Genomic DNA, 18,020 nt, shown 5'->3' with positions numbered 1-18,020 from the left:
GATTAAAAGAAACAAAAAGTTGGGCACTGTCTGCGGGGCTTAGCCCCCTCCATGTAATAGGCCAATGCTCGCTTGCAGTCCAAAGTGTGCAAAATGCTCTCGCCAGGATGGGCATGAGGTCAGGGAAAGAACATTGGCAAGACAATCAACTGGTTCAGATGGAACTCAGACACAACCTTAAGAGTGCGTGCGAAGGACTACTCTGTTATGATGACAATTAGTATAAGGTATCCACTACCAAGGCTTGAAGCTCACTAGCTCTATGAGCTGAAGTAACAGTTGGCAGGAATCCAGTGGCTCAAAAGGAGCTTTCATCAGCTGGGTAAGAACAACGTTTAGGTCCCATGACACCGGTGGAGGTTTGACAGGGAGCTTTGACAATAGAAAACCACTCATGAAGCAAATAACTAGAGGCTGTCCAGAGATGGGCTTACCCTCTACACATTGGCGATAAGCACTAATTGCACCAAGGTGAACCCTTACAGAGCTGGTTTTAAGACCAGACTTGGAAAGGTGCAGAAGGTATTCAAGCAAGATCTGGGCAGGGCAAGAAAGGGGATCTAGGGCCATACCCTCACATCAGACAGCAAACCTCCTCCATTTAAAATAGGAGTAACACCTCTTAGTGGAATCTTTCCTGGAAGCCAGAAAGACCTGGGAGACACCATCTGGAAGGCCCAAAGGAAGCACATTCTAGGCTCAACATCCAAGCCATGAGGGCCAAAGACTGGAGGTTGGGATACAGAAGAGACCCCTCGTTCTGTGTGATGACTGTTGGAAAACACTCCAAGATCCACAGTTCTTCAGAGGATAACACCAGAAGAGGGAACCAGATCTGTCAAGGTCAGTAAGGAGCGATCAGAATCATGGCCCTGTGATGTAGCTTGAGTTTCAGCAAAGTCTTCCCCACAAGAGGTATGGAAGGATATATATACAGAAGACTTGCCCCCCCCCCCCCCCCAAAAAAAAAAAAAGGAAGGAAGGAAGGCATCTGATTCTAATCTGTCATGGACCTGGAGCAGAACTGAGGGACCTTGTGATTGGTGTGAGTGGCAAAAAGATCCACCAAGAGGGTGCCCCATACTCAGAAGATCTCTGGGCAATGTCCATGTTGAGAGACCACTCATGCAGTGGTATGACCCTACTTAGTCTGTCAGCCAGGCTGTTGAATTTTCCCGTGAGTGGCCTTGAGGAGCATCCCATGCTGGTGCACCCAACGCAACATCCAGACAGCCTCCTGACACAGAGGGCATGATCTGGTGCCCCCCTGCTTGCTCATGTAGTACATGGCAACCTAATTGTCTGTTTGAATGAGTACAATTTGGTTGTTCAGTCAATCCTTGAAAGCCTTTAGAGCGTTTTAGATCATATGGAACTCCAGGAGACTGATCTGGAGATCTGATTCCTAGGCAGACCAAGCACCTTGAGTATGAAGCCCGTCTACACAGGCTCCCCAACCCAGGCAAGATGCATCCATCAGAACTTTTTGCGGCTGAGGAATTTGGAATGAAAATCCGAGTCAAATTGGATAGAATGATCCACCACAGCAAGGAACAAGCAAACTGTGGGGACACTCGAATTACATCTTCCAGGTTCTCTGTGGCTTGGTACCACCGAGAAACTAGGGTCTACTGGGCAGTTCTCATGTGAAGACATGTCATGGGCATCACAAACTCTGGATGCCATGTGTCCCAACCACCTCAACATCTGCCGAGCTGTGACCTGCCAAGAGGTGCAATCCCAAGAAGCCAGTGTGACTAGAACGTCCGCCCTTAGGAAGGCTCGAACCTTCTGCATACCGAGCAGGGCTCCAATGAATTCCAACTGCTGGACAGGGTGGAGATGGGACTTGGGATAGTTTAAAACGAACCCTAGCAGCTCGAGCACCCAAATAGTCCTCCACATGGACTCCCGAGCACCATCCTCCAACGTGCTTTTCACCAGCCAATCATCAAGATAAAAGAACACATGGACCCCCAGTCTGCATAGCAATGCTGCGACTACTGCTAGACATTTGATAAATACACTGGGAGCTGACGTGAGACCAAAGGGATAGACGCAGTACTGGAAGTGCTGTGTTCGCAGCTGAAATTCCAGTAAGCTGGAAGTTTTGGAATGTGTGTATAAGAAGCTTTGACCATAGCCAATCATTTTCCTGAATCGTGGGAAGAAGGGTGCCCGTGAAAACCATCCTGAGCTTCTCTTTGACCAGGAATTTGTCCAGGTCCTTAGGTCTAAGATGGGACACATCCCCCCCCCCCCCCCCCTTGTGCAAAAGAAGTACCTGGAATAGCAACCCTGCCCTTCTTCCCCTGGTGGAACGGGTTAAGAAAGGCTGAGAGCTCTTCTGCAAGTACCTGCTCGTGAAGAGCTGAAGTAATGGGCTCTCTGTGGGCAATTTGGTGGTTTTTTACACCAATTCAGGGCGTACCCGAGACAGACTATTTAAAGAACCCACCAGCCAGAGGTTAGAAGGGGCCACCTTTTGTATAAAAACTTCAGCCTCCTCCCGACCAGCAAGTTGTCTGGCATGGATACTTTTACTGCAGCTATGCTCTGCTGGAGCCAGTCAAAAGCTCTGTCCCTACTTTGACTGGGGAGCAACAGGGACCTTAGGCGTACGCTGTTGACGTGAACCAGTACGCTGGTGTTGTGCTTGCTGAGGCAGGTGAAAGGAGGCGGCATACCTACACCTCTTCTCGACTTGCCAAAAAACCTCCTAGTTGAGGAGGCAGATGCAGAAGGTGTCCAGCAGGAAAGAGAGTGGATAGTAGTGTGTTTTTTGGTCTGGTCAGCGACCTCCTCCACTTTCTCTCCAAAAAGGTTATCCATCCGGCACGGGGCATCTGCCAATCTCTGCTGAACCACCGGATCCAAGTCAGATATGCAGCCACAAGAGTCCACGCATCGCTATACTATGAGCAGAGATCCGGGAAGCCACCTCAAAAGTGTCATATGCGCCCCTGGCCAAAAACTTAAGACATGCCTTCTGCTGCTTGGCCAACTGGTGAAGCGATTCGGCCTGCTCTGGACGGATAGTGTCTGCCAAACCTAGCAGCTTGAGCATCGAGTCTGTCATGTCCCCTACCTCAACACAAGCGGCATCCTCAAGCTGCACAGGGTCCCATCGACTCACACTTGACTGGCACAGCCCTGAGCCATGTGTGTGTGTAGTTCTTCCCTGGCTTCCAGGCTCCTTGATTGCTTTGCTTCCACGTACCTGAGTCTGCTCTCTCTCTCTGCCTGGCTTCCCTTGCTTCTCACCTATTGGTCTTCTGGTTCCTCCTTCCCCTGCTCTTGTCCTATGGCTGTGCTCCTTCTCCCTGCTGGTCCCTGCTGATGTCAGATACCAGCACTTTATCAGCTGAGCTCTTCCTGGACTCCAGGCTTCGGCTTCTACTTTGGTGTTACTTGCTCAGTAGTTTGCTTCTTCTCTACTTTGTCCCTCGTTGCTGACTTTGCCTGTACCTGGATTAGTCCCTTGCCTGCTGCCTGCCTACTGACTTTGCTTGTACCTGGATTACTCTGACCTGCTGCCTGCCTATTGACTTTACCTGTGCCTGAATTACTCTCTTGACGGGCTGCCTGCCTGCCTATTGACTTCCCCTGTGCCTGGATTACTCTCTTGCCTGCTGCCTGCATACTGACTTTGCCTGTACCTGGATTACTCTCTTGACCTGATGCCTGCCTGGCCGATACGAGACGGAGCTGGAAGTGGGCTGGTGAACGCAAGTCCCGCAGGCCGCCCACACCTAGGGGCTCAACCTCTGGGAAACTGCAGTCAGCGCAGTGAAATCCGGGGTTGTCTGGCCGCCAAGCAGAACCTGGTCCGAGTACCGGGCTCAGCAGCGCTCTACTTGGTACAAGAACTCAAGTCTGATAGTAACCCGAAGCCATGAGTTCCCCGGACAAAACCGACCTGTCTGCAGCAGCAGGCCCAGCTAAACCCTCTGCCCGGACTTCTACAGGATGTGTGTTCCCAGGTGTCAACCCTTCAATCTCAACGACAGCGTCCTGCTGCGTCGTCCAGATCCGTGTTACCTATTCCACAGTTGAGGCTTCCTAAGCCTCCCCGGTTCGACGGCACGCCTTCTGCATGCTGAGGGTTCCTCAACCAATGTCTTATGCTGTTTGAAATGCAACCAGCAGCCTTTTCTACAGATAGACTCAAGATAACCTATATCATCTCTCTACTCTCTGGATCCGCCTTGGCTTGGGCCACTCCTCTTTGGGAGCAAAGGGCCCTTTACTCACTGATTCTTGGAGAATTTCTTGGCCACTTCCGGTTAGTTTTCGATGTGCCGTGGTGGCCCTCCTCTGCAGCCGCAGAACTTCTACGAATTCAACAAGGCAATTGCTCTATTGGGGCTTATTCCGTTCGCTTTCGAACCCTAGCTTCAGAGGTAAGATGGAACCAAGAGGCCCTTACAGCCATTTTCTGGCAAGGACTCACACAACCGGATTAAAGATGAACTAGCCGGCCGGGAACTTCCGAATGCTTTGGATGCTCTGATCACCCTCTGCGTCCGTATCGACGTACGTTTCAAGAAAGGTCACTGGAACGCTCTACTCAGCGCTGCTCTCAGAAACCATCTCCTCGGACGCCGCGCCCTTCTTCTCCCAAAGGTGCAGCAAGCTCTACTTCTGGAGTCCCTGAAGAGCCAATGGTTATCAGACGGCATCGCCTCTCTAAGAAGGAGATGGCTCACCGTCGGGACAATCAACTTTGCCTCTACTATGGGCAGGCCGGCCACTTCCTAAGACATTGTCCGAATAAACCGGGAAATGCCATGACCCAGGGTAACTGAAGGGGGTGGCCATGGGTCGTTTTTTACCTCTTCCGGATAATCTTGTCTCCGTCCCTATTTCCCTCCACTGGAAGGAATTCTGTATTAACACTGTGGCTTTGACTGATTCTGGGGCCGGAGAAAATTTTATTGACGCCAGTCTCCTAATCCAGCTAGAACTCCCTCGATTGCCTGTAAACCAACATTACAAGTGACCTCCATTCAGGGATTAACTCTACCCTATTACCCATGTCACTCTGCCGTTGCAGATGCATGTCGGGATTTTACATAAGGAAGAAATTCAGCTTCTGGTTCTTCACCGGGCCATCTATCCTGTTATTTTGGGCCTGCCCTGGTTACGACAACACTCACCTACTATCAGCTGGACCACTAACGATATCGGCAGTGTCTCACACCAGTGGTTCCTTCTCCAAGGACTATTACTGCCTCCCCAGAGCTCTTGCGCCCCTGTGATGCTTCCCTTCCTGTGGAATATCGTAATTTCCAAGATGTCTTCAGTGCTCAGGAGGCTGATTACCTTCCTCCGCATTGACTGCCCCACTGAATTACTTCCCGGCAAGACTCCACCTCGGGGCTGGATGTATACCCTCTCCTGGGAGGAATCTACTGCCATGCGGGAGTACATTCAAGAAAACCTCCAAAAAAGGCTTCATCAGACCCTCCTCCTCTCCAGCGGGGACAGGTTTCTTTTTTGTGACCAAGAAAGACGGCTCTCTGCGACCCTGTATCTACTACCGGGGTCTTAAAGAAATAACCATTAAGAATCGGTACCCGCTTCCCCTTATTCCAGAGCTTTTTGACCGTCTGCAGGGAGCGTCTATCTTTACCAAGTTGGATCTCCGAGGCACCTACAATCTGGTCCGAACCCGCCACGGGGACAAATGGAAGAGCGCTTTTAATATTCATGAAGGACATTTCGAATATCTAGTTATGCTGTTCGGCCTTTGCAATGCACCAGCAGTTTTTCAGGAATTCATAAACTTCATTTTTCAAGATTTTCTGCACTCCTCAGTAGTAGTTTACCTGGATGACATTCTGGTTTTTTCTGCTTCTGTTCAAGACCACCCTCACCTTGTACGCACAGTTCTCCAGCGCCTCCGGGACTACAGTCTCTTCACCAAATTAGAGAAGTGCTCATTTCATCAATGGTCTATTCCATTTTTGGAATATATCATCTCTTCGGAGGGCCTCCAAATGGACCCCACCAAACTCCGAGCTATACAGGATTGGCCCATGCCCCAGGGTCTCCGGAGCCTTGCAACGTTTTTTGGGGTTTGCTAACTACTATCGACAATTAATCCACCAATACTCCCTCATCACTGCCCCTCTTACCACACTGACCAGGAAGGGTGCTGATGTAAAGAACTGGACACCGGAGGCCCAAGAGGTCTTTGCCACCTTAAAGCAAGCCTGTCTGCTCCTGTTCTTCGAAGTCCGGATATCAAAAGACCATTCATCTTAGAAGTGGATGCCTCTTCTCTGGGGGCAGGGGCCGTTTTGTCTCAAACCCCAGGCTCCGGCAAGCATCACCCCGGTTTCTTTTTTTCCAAAAACATTTTTTCAGCAGAGCATAACTACACTATTGGGGACCGGGAATTGTTAACCCTTAAATTGGCTCTCCAAAAATGGCGATCTCCAAGAAGGGGCTTTACATCCCATCACAGTGATCACCAACCACAAGAATCTTCTATACCTCCAGGATGCTAAGACACCAAACCCGCGACAGACGTGTTGGTCTCTTTTCTTTGACCGCTTTAACTTCCGCCTGGTATTCCAACCTGCTGAAAAGAATATTCAAGCTGATGCCCTATCCAGGACCTTCAACCGTCCTGAAGAACCCAAGGAGTCCTACCCCATGCTTAATCCTGCCTGTGTCGCCTCCACTACCTACTACTTATTTCTAAAGTGTATGCAGCGCTTTACACTTGAACATGAAGAGACTGTCCCTGCTCGACAGAGCTTACAATCTAATTAGGCCAGACAAACAAGAGATAAGGGCATATTAAAGTGAGGATGATAAAATAAGGGTTCTGAATAAGTGAATAAGGGTTAGGAGTTAAAAGCAGCATCAAAAAGGTGGGTTTTTAGCTTAGATTTGAAGACGGCTAGAGATGGAGCTTGACATACCGGCTCAGGAAGTCTATTCCAGGCATATGGTGCAGCAAGATAAAAGGAACGGAGTCTGGAGTTAGCGGTGGAGGAGAAGGGTGCAGATAAGAGAGATTTACCCAGTGAACGGAGTTCCCGGGAAGGAATGTAGGGAGAGATGAGAGTGGAGAGGTACTGAGGAGCACCAGAGTGAATGCACTTATAGGTCAATAAGAGGAGATTGAACTGTATGCAGAAACGGATAGGAAGCCAGTGAAGTGACTTGAGGAGAGGACTAATATGAGCATAACGACCCTGGTGGAATATTAGTCGTGCAGCAGAATTTTGAATAGATTGAAGAGGAGAGAGACGGCTAAGTGGAAGACATGTGAGAAGCAAGTTGCAATAGTCTAAGCGAGAGGTGATAAGTGTGGATGAGGGTTCTGGTAGTATGCTCAGAAAGGAAAGGGCGAATTTTGCTGATATTATAGAGAAAGAAACAACAGGTTTTAGCAGTCTGCTGAATATGTGCAGAGAAGGAGAGGGAGGAGTTGAAGATGACCCCAAAGTTACGAGCTGATGAGACAGGAAGGATGAGAGTGTTATCCACAGAAATAGAGAATGGGGGAAGAGGAGGAGAGGTTGGTTTAGGGGGAAAGATGAGAAGCTCAGTCTTGGTCATGTTTAGTTTCAGATGGCGCGAGACATCCAGGCAGCAATGTCAGACAGGCAGGCTGATACTTTGGACTGGATTTCGGCTGAGATTTCTGGTGTGGAGAGGTAGATCTGGAAGTCAACCATGGGATGACATCAGAGTACCAAGGGAAGAAGTACAGATGGAGAAAAGAAGGCGTCCCAGGACAGATCCCTGAGGTACACCAACTGACAGTGGGATAGAAGTAGAGGAGGATCCACTAGAGTATACACTAAAAGTACACTGGGAGAGATAAGAAGAAAACCCACAATCACAAAGACCTCTGTACCACCCCAGTCTAGGAAAAAGGTTCTCAAATGGGGACACTCCTCCACATTTGCCGGTCACTCCAGATTCCGCAAGACCTTTCACTTGATTTCTCAATACTACTGTTGGCCACGCATGGTGCAGGATATCTTACAATTTGTTTCCACCTGTCCCACCTGTGCCTGAAACAAATCCTCTCCTGGCAAGCCTTGGGGATTTTTACAGCCACTGCTAGTTCCACAGCTGCCTTGACAGGAAGTATCTATGGATTTTGTTACGGATTTACCACCTTCCCAAGGCCACATGGTCCTTTTGTGGTGGACCGATTTTCTTGAATGGCCCATTTTATTCCCATGAGATCTCTCCCTTCGGCAGCCACTCTTGCCAAAGCTTTCATCCAGCATGTTTTCCGTTTACATAGCCTCCCTCTAAAATCATAAGTGATCGGGGATCACTTCTAGGTTCTGGAGAGCTCTGTGTTCTGTTGTTGGCATCACCACCCATTTCTCATCTGCATACCACCCACAGACCAATGGACTGATGGAACGGGTCAATCAAACTCTCAAGACCTTCCTGCGAATGTACATCAATAACCGACAGGATGACTGGTCTACATTACTCCCCCCGGCCAGTCTCGTATGTAGCAAAAGAGATACAAGGGAAGACACAACTCCAAAGGGGAGGCGGGCGGGTTTGTGAGAACAATCAGCCTGCTGTCCTCGGAGAATACCTTCTACAGGTATGTAGCATTCGCTTTCTCCGAGGACAAGCAGGCTGCTTGTTCTCACTGATGGGGTATCCCTAGCCCCCAGGCTCACTCAAAACAACAACCATGGTCAATTGGGCCTCGCAACGGCGAGGACATAACTGAGATTGACCTAAAAAATTTACCAACTAACTGAGAGTGTAGCCTGGAACAGAACAAACAGAGCCCTCGGGGGGTGGAGTTGGATCCTAAAGCCCAAACAGGTTCTGAAGAACTGACTGCCCGAACCGACTGTCGCGTCGGGTATCCTGCTGCAGGCAGTAATGAGATGTGAATGTGTGGACAGATGACCACGTCGCAGCTTTGCAAATTTCTTCAATGGAGGCTGACTTCAAGTGGGCTACCGACGCAGCCATGGCTCTAACATTATGAGCCGTGACATGACCCTCAAGAGCCAGCCCCGCCTGGGCGTAAGTGAAGGAAATGCAATCTGCTAGCCAATTGGATATGGTGCGTTCCCCACAGCCACTCCCCTCCTATTGGGATCAAAAGAAACAAACAATTGGGCGGACTGTCTGTTAGGCTGTGTCCGCTCCAGGTAGAAGGCCAATGCTCTCTTGCAGTCCAATGTGTGCAGCTGACGTTCAGCAGGGCAGGAATGAGGACGGGGAAAGAATGTTGGCAAGACAATTGACTGGTTCAGATGGAACTCCGACACGACCTTTGGCAAGAACTTAGGGTGAGTGCGGAGGACTACTCTGTTATGATGAAATTTGGTGTAGGGGGCCTGGGCTACCAGGGCCTGAAGCTCACTGACTCTACGAGCTAAAGTAACTGCCACCAAGAAAATGACCTTCCAGGTCAAGTACTTCAGATGGCAGGAATTCAGTGGCTCAAAAGGAGGTTTCATCAGCTGGGTGAGAACGACATTGAGATCCCATGACACTGTAGGAGGCTTGACAGGGGGCTTTGACAAAAGCAAACCTCTCATGAAGCGAACAACTAAAGGCTGTCCCGAGATCGGCTTACCTTCCACACGGTAATGGTATGCACTAATCGCACTAAGGTGAACCCTTACAGAGTTGGTCTTGAGACCAGACTCAGACAAGTGCAGAAGGTATTCAAGCAGGGTCTGTGTAGGACAAGAGCGAGGATCTAGGGCCTTGCTGTCACACCAGACGGCCAAACCTCCTCCATAGAAAGAAGTAACTCCTCTTAGTGGAATCTTTTCCTGGAAGCAAGCAAGATGCGGGAGACACCCTCTGACAGACCCAAAGAGGCAAAGTCTACGCTCTCAACCTCCAGGCCGTGAGAGCCAGGGACCGGAGGCTGGGATGCAGAAGAGCCCCTTCGTCCTGTGTGATGAGGGTCGGAAAACACTCCAATCTCCACGGTTCTTCGGAGGATAACTCCAGAAGAAGAGGGAACCAGATCTGACGCGGCCAAAAAGGAGCAATCAGAATCATGGTGCCTCGGTCTTGCTTGAGTTTCAACAAAGTCTTCCCCACCAGAGGAATGGGAGGATAAGCATACAGCAGGCCCTTCCCCCAATCCAGGAGGAAGGCATCCGATGCCAGTCTGCCGGGGGCCTGATGCCTGGAACAGATGCGAAGAGATCCACCAAGGGGGTGCCCCACGCTTGGAAGATCTGGCGCACCACTCGGGAGTTGAGCGACCACTCGTGAGGTTGCATAATCCTGCTCAGTCTGTCGGCCAGACTGTTGTTTACGCCTGCCAGATATGTGGCTTGGAGCACCATGCCTTGACGGCGAGCCCAGAGCCACATGCTGACGGCTTCCTGACACAGGGGGCGAGATCCGGTGCCCCCCTGCTTGTTGACATAGTACATGGCAACCTGGTTGTCTGTCTGAATTTGGATAATTTGGTGGGACAGCCGATCTCTGAAAGCGTTCCAGATCGCTCGCAACTCCAGAAGATTGATCTGTAGATCGCGTTCCTGGAGGGACCAGCTTCCTTGGGTGTGAAGCCCATCGACATGAGCTCCCCATCCCAGGAGAGACGCATCCGTGGTCAGCACTTTTTGTGGCTGAGGAATTTGGAAAGGACGTCCCAGAGTCAAATTGGACCAAATCGTCCACCAATACAGGGATTCGAGAAAACTCGTGGACAGGTGGATCACGTCTTCTAGATCCCCAGCAGCCTGAAACCACTGGGAAGCTAGGGTCCATTGAGCAGATCTCATGTGAAGGCGGGCCATGGGAGTCACATGAACTGTGGAGGCCATTTGGCCCAGCAATCTCAACATCTGCCGAGCTGTGATCTGCTGAGACGCTCGCACCCGCGAGACGAGGGACAACAAGTTGTTGGCTCTCGCCTCTGGGAGAAAGGCGCGAGCCGTCCGAGAATCCAGCAGAGCTCCTATGAATTCGAGTCTCTGCGCCGGGAGAAGGTGGGACTTTGGGTAATTTATCACAAACCCCAGCAGCTCCAGGAGGCGAATAGTCATCTGCATGGACTGCAGGGCTCCTGCCTCGGACGTGTTCTTCACCAGCCAATCGTCGAGATATGGGAACACGTGCACCCCCAGCCTGCGAAGTGCTGCTGCTACTACAGCCAAGCACTTTGTGAACACCCTGGGCGCAGAGGCGAGCCCAAAGGGTAGCACACAGTACTGGAAGTGACGTGTGCCCAGCTGAAATCGCAGATACTGTCTGTGAGCTGGCAGTATCGGGATGTGTGTGTAGGCATCCTTCAAGTCCAGAGAGCATAGCCAATCGTTTTCCTGAATCATGGGAAGTAGGGTGCCCAGGGAAAGCATCCTGAACTTTTCTTTGACCAGATATTTGTTCAGGGCCCTTAGGTCTAGGATGGGACGCATCCCCCCTGTTTTCTTTTCCACAAGGAAGTACCTGGAATAGAATCCCAGCCCTTCTTGCCCGGATGGCACGGGCTCGACCGCATTGGCGCTGAGAAGGGCGGAGAGTTCCTCTGCAAGTACCTGCTTGTGCTGGAAGCTGTAAGACTGAGCTCCCGGTGGACAATTTGGAGGTTTTGAGGCCAAATTGAGGGTGTATCCTTGCCGGACTATTTGGAGAACCCATTGATCGGAGGTTATGAGAGGCCACCTTTGGTGAAAAGCTTTCAACCTCCCCCCGACCGGCAGGTCGCCCGGCACTGACACTTGTATGTCGGCTATGCTCTGCTGGAGCCAGTCAAAAGCTCGCCCCTTGCTTTTGCTGGGGAGCCGCGGGGCCTTGCTGAGGCGCACGCTGCTGACGAGAGCGAGCGCGCTGGGGCTTAGCCTGGGCCGCAGGCTGTCGAGAAGGAGGATTGTACCTACGCTTGCCAGAAGAGTAGGGAACAGTCCTCCTTCCCCCAAAAAATCTTCTACCTGTAGAGGTAGATGCTGAAGGCTGCCGGCGGGAGAACTTGTCGAATGCGGTATCCCGCTGGTGGAGATGCTCTACCACCTGCTCGACCTTCTCTCCAAAAATATTGTCCGCACGGCAAGGCGAGTCCGCAATCCGCTGCTGGAGTCTATTCTCTAGGTCGGAGGCACGCAGCCATGAGAGCCTGCGCATCACCACACCTTGAGCAGCGGCCCTGGACGCAACATCAAAGGTGTCATACACCCCTCTGGCCAGGAATTTTCTGCACGCCTTCAGCTGCCTGACCACCTCCTGAAAAGGCTTGGCTTGCTCAGGGGGAAGAGCATCAACCAAGCCCGCCAACTGCCGCATATTGTTCCGCATGTGTATGCTCGTGTAGAGCTGGTAAGACTGGATTTTGGCCACGAGCATAGAGGAATGGTAGGCCTTCCTCCCAAAGGAGTCTAAGGTTCTAGAGTCCTTGCCCGGGGGCGCCGAAGCATGCTCCCTAGAACTCTTAGCCTTCTTTAGGGCCAGATCCACAACTCCAGAGTCGTGAGGCAACTGAGTGCGCATCAGCTCTGGGTCCCCATGGATCCGGTACTGGGACTCGATCTTCTTGGGGATGTGGGGATTACTTAGTGGCTTGGTCCAGTTCGCAAGCAATGTCTTTTTCAGGACATGGTGCAAGGGAACAGTGGACGCTTCCTTAGGTGGAGAAGGATAGTCCAGGAGCTCAAACATTTCAGCCCTGGGCTCGTCCTCCACAACCACCGGGAAGGGGATGGCCGTAGACATCTCCCGGACAAAGGAAGCAAAAGACAGACTCTCGGGAGGAGAAAGCTGTCTCTCAGGAGAGGGAGTGGGATCGGAAGGAAGACCCTCAGACTCCTCGTCAGAGAAATATCTGGGGTCTTCTTCCTCTTCCCACGAGGCCTCACCCTCGGTGTCAGACACAAGTTCACGGACCTGTGTCTGCAACCTCGCCCGGCTCGACTCCGTGGAGCCACGTCCACGATGGGGGCGTCGAGAGGTAGACTCCCTCGCCCGCATCGGCGAAGCTCCCTCCGCCGACGCAGTCGGGGAGCCTTCCTGGGAGGTGGCCGCAGTCGGCACCGCACGCGGTACCGACGTCGGGGACCTCACCCCGGGCGATGGGCCAGCCGGCGCCACGCTCGACGGTACCGGAGGCGCAAGCACCGCCGGTACCGGAGGAGTAGGGCGCAACAGCTCTCCCAGAATCTCTGGGAGAACGGCCCGGAGGCTCTCGTTCAGAGCGGCTGCAGAGAAAGGCATGGAGGCCGATGCAGGCGTCGACGTCAGAACCTGTTCCGGGCGTGGAGGCTGTTCCGGGCTGTCCAGAGTGGAGCGCATCGACACCTCCTGAACAGAGGGTGAGCGGTCCTCTCGGTGCCGATGCCTGCTGGGTGCCGACTCCCTCGGCGACCCAGAGCTCTCGGTGCCGACGCGGGGAGGAGACCGGTGTCGATGCTTTTTCGATTTCTTCCGAAGCATGTCACCGGAGCTCCCCGGCACCGATGAGGAGGACGTAGAATCCATCCGTCGCTTCCTCGGGGCCGAGGTCGAAGCAGGTCGATCTCGGGGGGGCTGTACCGCAGGAGCCCTCAGGGTAGGGGGAGACCCACCCGAAGGCTCACCGCCACCAGCAGGGGAATGGACAGCCCTCACCTGCACTCCTGACGATGCACCACCGTCCGACGACATCAGGAGACGAGGTCCCGGTACCACCGACGTCGATGCAGCTATCCGATGTCTCGGCGCCGATGCAGAGGGCCGATGCCTCGATGCACTCGATGCACTGGCGGCCGAGGATGAAGGTCTGGACGCTGATGACGTCGATGCACTCGATGACCCCGGTGCCGATGCCGACGAAAGACCCGAGAACAAAACGTTCCACTGGGCCAATCTCGCTATCTGAGTTCGCCTTTGTAACAGGGAACACAGACTACAGTTCTGAGGACGGTGCTCGGCCCCCAGACACTGAAGACACGAAGAGTGCCTATCAGTGAGCGAGATTACCCGGGCGCACTGGGTGCACTTCTTGAAGCCACTGGAAGGCTTCGATGTCATGGGCGGAAAAATCACGCCGGCGAAATCAAAATCCGAAATGACGAATTTGAGCACCAAAACTTTAAGGGAGAAAAATCTCGACCGAGGCCGAAAAGAGGCCTACCCCGACGACGAAAGAAAACTTACCGGGGCAAAAACTGGAAATACGGGAAGGAGCAAACGAAACCCAAGGGGGTTTTCGGAGCACTTTCTGAACGAAAAGAGAACTTTTCCGAAGAAAAACACGTCGATTAAGATAACGGACGCGCGAGGTCGACTCTCCGGGGCTCGACACGGCAAAACACAGCCGTACCGAGTGCGGACGAAAGAAGACTGGCCGGCTCGAGCCGGTTTCGGGCGGGAAGACGGCCGCGCATGCGCGGTGCGCGCGGGCGCGCGAGAGCTAGCAAAGGACTTTGCTAGTGAAGATTCCGATTGGAGGGGCTGCCGTGGACGTCACCCATCAGTGAGAACAAGCAGCCTGCTTGTCCTCGGAGAAGGAATGGCTCATCAGCACCTTCTATATAGAGGGGGAGCGATCCTCCCCGTGCCGACGCTTCTCAGGTGCGAAATCCCTCAACGTCCTGGAGCACCCGGCACCGTGTGTCAAGGGGGATCGGTGCCGATGCTTCCTGGCCTTTTTTTCCCCAAAACCAGTCATCGAGGATCCTCTGTGCTGATGAAGACGACATTGAATTCTCACATCGCCTCAGTTTCAGGTCCAATGCAGGCCGGTCCCAGGGGCCCTGCACAGCAGGCGGCACCGAGGCAGGTGGAGACCAAATCGATGCACAAATGCTCCCAGTGTCTACCAGTCTAGCAGCCATATGTACCGATGCAACACCAAACGCCAATGTCGACACCAAGTATTCTGACCAGGAACCAAAAATCTTCTCACGCTGAGAAGATTGGCCAACTAGGTCCTTTTCTTCATGCGAAAACACACGACACAGTTGGAAGGGCTATGATCAGACCCCAAACACTGAAGACACCAATAATGGGTGCCTGTGCCAGAGATAGTCCTACTTAACCAGGTACAGTGCTTAAACCCACTGAAAACTGGCATGGAAAGTCCCTGCTCAAAGAGCTTACAATCTAGCACCAGACAAAAAAAAAAAAGGTATGGGAGAACCCAACTGAAATCAAGGTCTAAATGTGGCCTAATGATGTGGAAAACAAAGGAAAAGCAGAAAAAAATGGAGAGTGATCATCAAGAGGATCCAGTTTGAAATGTAATATAGATAATGCTTTTTTATGTATTGGCATTGCCCCCAAGTGCTGTGCTGCTGGAAGACACTATTCCAAGACCTTCAACAGCGGTGGTCTTGTGATATTGTTATGCAGCCACTGCTCCTTTTCGGCCACTATGCACTGAGCAACCCTGTCCCAAGAGGATTTAAGCGTTTCCTACAAAGATCTCTATAGTTTGGACTTAATCATTTTATTACTTGACTACAGACTGGGCCTCTTGCGCCTCAACATTGGAGGGCTTACATGCTTGAACAGTTGAATATGGAGCATCAAGCAATTTGAGATTTCAATAGCACTGCAGGTCAGACCTTTGTAGACACCTGGGAGCCATTTTGGTTTATCATACCACACCAAGCATGCAGAAGACTTTTAAACTTATAAACAACTATCTTGCAAGAATTGTGACCCTTCATAGTTTTCTTAGGGCTTTCCAATTTCTCCTAGGAACATTTACTGGAGAGGGGTGGGTTGTGGGGAGGGCACGGGATATGGTTTTTGCACTTTGTTATATTCAAGATTGCTGTATTTTGTGTAGTTGAATAATAAAAAAATGATTCAAACATAAAAGCAGGGGGGGAAAAAGGAACTAAAAGAATAACAGAAAAGGTAAAGGGCAACCCGAACTCAGATACCGAAAAGCACAGCAAAACACGGCGAAAAGGCACGCCAAAAAAGCTCTTTTGAACCGAGGTGTGGGGAGCAGAAAAGAAACACAACCACTCCTCACCACCACAGTAAAAAAAAAGAACTGCGGTAACTGGGCTCTCACAGCAGGCGGGAAGGCACTTGCGAATATACAGAAAGCTCTTACTGGCTTGTTATAAGCTCCAGACTGGGCAACACAGGATCATGTTACTGATGTGTGAGAATGGGCCTGCTAGTCCTCAGAGAATAATAAAATACATGTAAGTATTGTTTGTGCATAATCCTTACATTTGGAATGACAACACAAAATATTCCTACTTACCCTGCCCTGCTGTAGCGAACAGTCCACACATCCCACCTGAATATTTCCATGTTTAGCTCCAGGAATTATTTGTAGTCTTTCAAAATCACTTCCCAGAATCACAATATCACATCCCGATGCATATGCCTGTATGAAAGGAGACAAGAAAAGTGAAAATAAAGTTAACATTATGGCAACAGATCACAATAAAAACAATCATGACTCCACTTCTTATAGATCAGGCAAAGGCACAATTCTGAGAAAAGCAGTGCTAAAAAAAAAAAAAAAAAAAATAGTTTTTCTTCACAAAGCCCAGTACCACAAAATATCAAGGATTACTATTTCATATTAAACATTACATATTGATTTGTTTTTTTCAATATGATACATCACTGACCACTGGCTCCAAAACTCTGGTGCATGGAGCCCTGGAGGTCTGCAGAAAAAGAAAAATCATCACAGCTATAATTCTCATGGCTGCAGTTCCTGTAGCTGATTTTCCAGACTACCTACAAAAGTCATGAGGAAAGAAAAAAAAACAAAAAACTTCAACTTTTAAAACTATGGGGAAAAGGCTATGGAGACTAGCTAATAAAGTTTGCTTGCTTTTTTTTATTTTAAAATTCTGTGTCAGTCAATATCCTACAATTCCTCTTTTAAACCCTAATCTTTAAGAGCCAGATGCACTAAAGTCGTCGTTAGAGAAGTTCCCTAACGAATTCCATAGCAAATCGGTAGGGAACGGCTATGCATCAAGGAAAGGGAATGCAAATGAGCTACTCATTGTAGCTCACTTGCATTCTCTATTCCATCGTAAAACAGAGCACCAAAGCGTTACGCTGGCTGCTCTGTGCGAAGACGCAGCGCCGCTCACCCCCCCCCCCCCCCCCGCCACAATAATAAAAACAGAAGTGCAGTTGAGGCCGGCCATCGAAAAAAGTCATCCGTTTTCGCCGTCATTCACCTCCGCAATAATAAAACGTCTTTTTTGGCCATGCTTCCACTCAGCCGAGAGACCTGGAAGTCTCTGAGCCAATCACAGCGCTTGCTTTTATTATTGAAGCGAGGGGGGGGCGGAATTACGGTGCAGACAGACGGCTTTTTCTATGGCCGGCCTCAACTGCACTTTTGTTTTTATTATTGCGGCGGGGGGGGGGGGGGGCGGAGTGACTTTTTATAGCGGTTTTTCATCAGTTTTCAATCCCGCGCAGCCCCGAGAGGTACAGACCTCTCGTTAGAGTTTCCAGCATTAAGGCAATCGGAAAAGCTTAGTGCATCTCATTACAGTAGGGTTTCTACACAATTTGCTCATCTGCATTCCGTTTTCGTTAGCTGCTACCGTCATCGTAAAATGGCTTTTAGTGCATGCCAGGGTTTATAACTTGCTCGTTAATGGCTCATTAGTGCATCTGGCCCTAAGTTACCAAGCTCAGAATAGAATAACGTCACTTACCCACAGAGATGTCCTCTTCTCTCAGAACTTCTCAAAAAGAAAAGCAAGGCGCAGTGCCCCGCAGGGTGCACGGAGCCCCGACGGGCATGCACACCTATGCCAGCGGGGTGCTTGCAAGGCGGGCATGTTCCCGCCCCTCAGAGGCACCCCGCTGGGAAGGGTGGGAAGCCAAGGGGGTTTAAAACCCCTGGGCGGAGCCCAGACGTCCACTTCTGTCGTCCGGGCACCAGCATGCCTGGGAGGCAACCATGCCTGAGGGCCGGTGGGCCCGAGAGAATGGACATCGCGACCGCAGAGACGCCCAGACGGACGGCGCCCGGGTGTCGGTTTGCTGCGGAAACTCCAGTTGGCGAGCCCAGCGGCAACACGCGACACTCGCGGGTGGTCGCCACAACTGGGTCGCGGGCT

General features: G+C 51.2%; 1 protein-coding gene across 3 annotated transcripts in view; it reads right to left on the bottom strand.

Annotated features, from left to right (window-relative positions):
• Positions 1-18,020, bottom strand: part of DMXL1 (Dmx like 1) — a 522,326-nt gene that overhangs the window by 483,845 nt on the left and 20,461 nt on the right. For all 3 annotated transcript variants that reach the window (XM_030193519.1, XM_030193517.1, XM_030193518.1), the window contains exon 2: positions 16,181-16,306. In XM_030193519.1, coding sequence (XP_030049379.1) covers positions 16,181-16,306 — 126 coding nt within the window. The remainder of the gene's footprint in view (positions 1-16,180; positions 16,307-18,020) is intronic.

The sequence above is a fragment of the Microcaecilia unicolor genome, chromosome 2 (genome assembly GCF_901765095.1).
Source record: "Microcaecilia unicolor chromosome 2, aMicUni1.1, whole genome shotgun sequence".
NCBI lineage: Eukaryota > Metazoa > Chordata > Amphibia > Gymnophiona > Siphonopidae > Microcaecilia > Microcaecilia unicolor.
The sequence above is the reverse complement of the archived record's forward strand: the minus strand, read 5'-3'. Positions and strand labels throughout refer to the sequence as shown.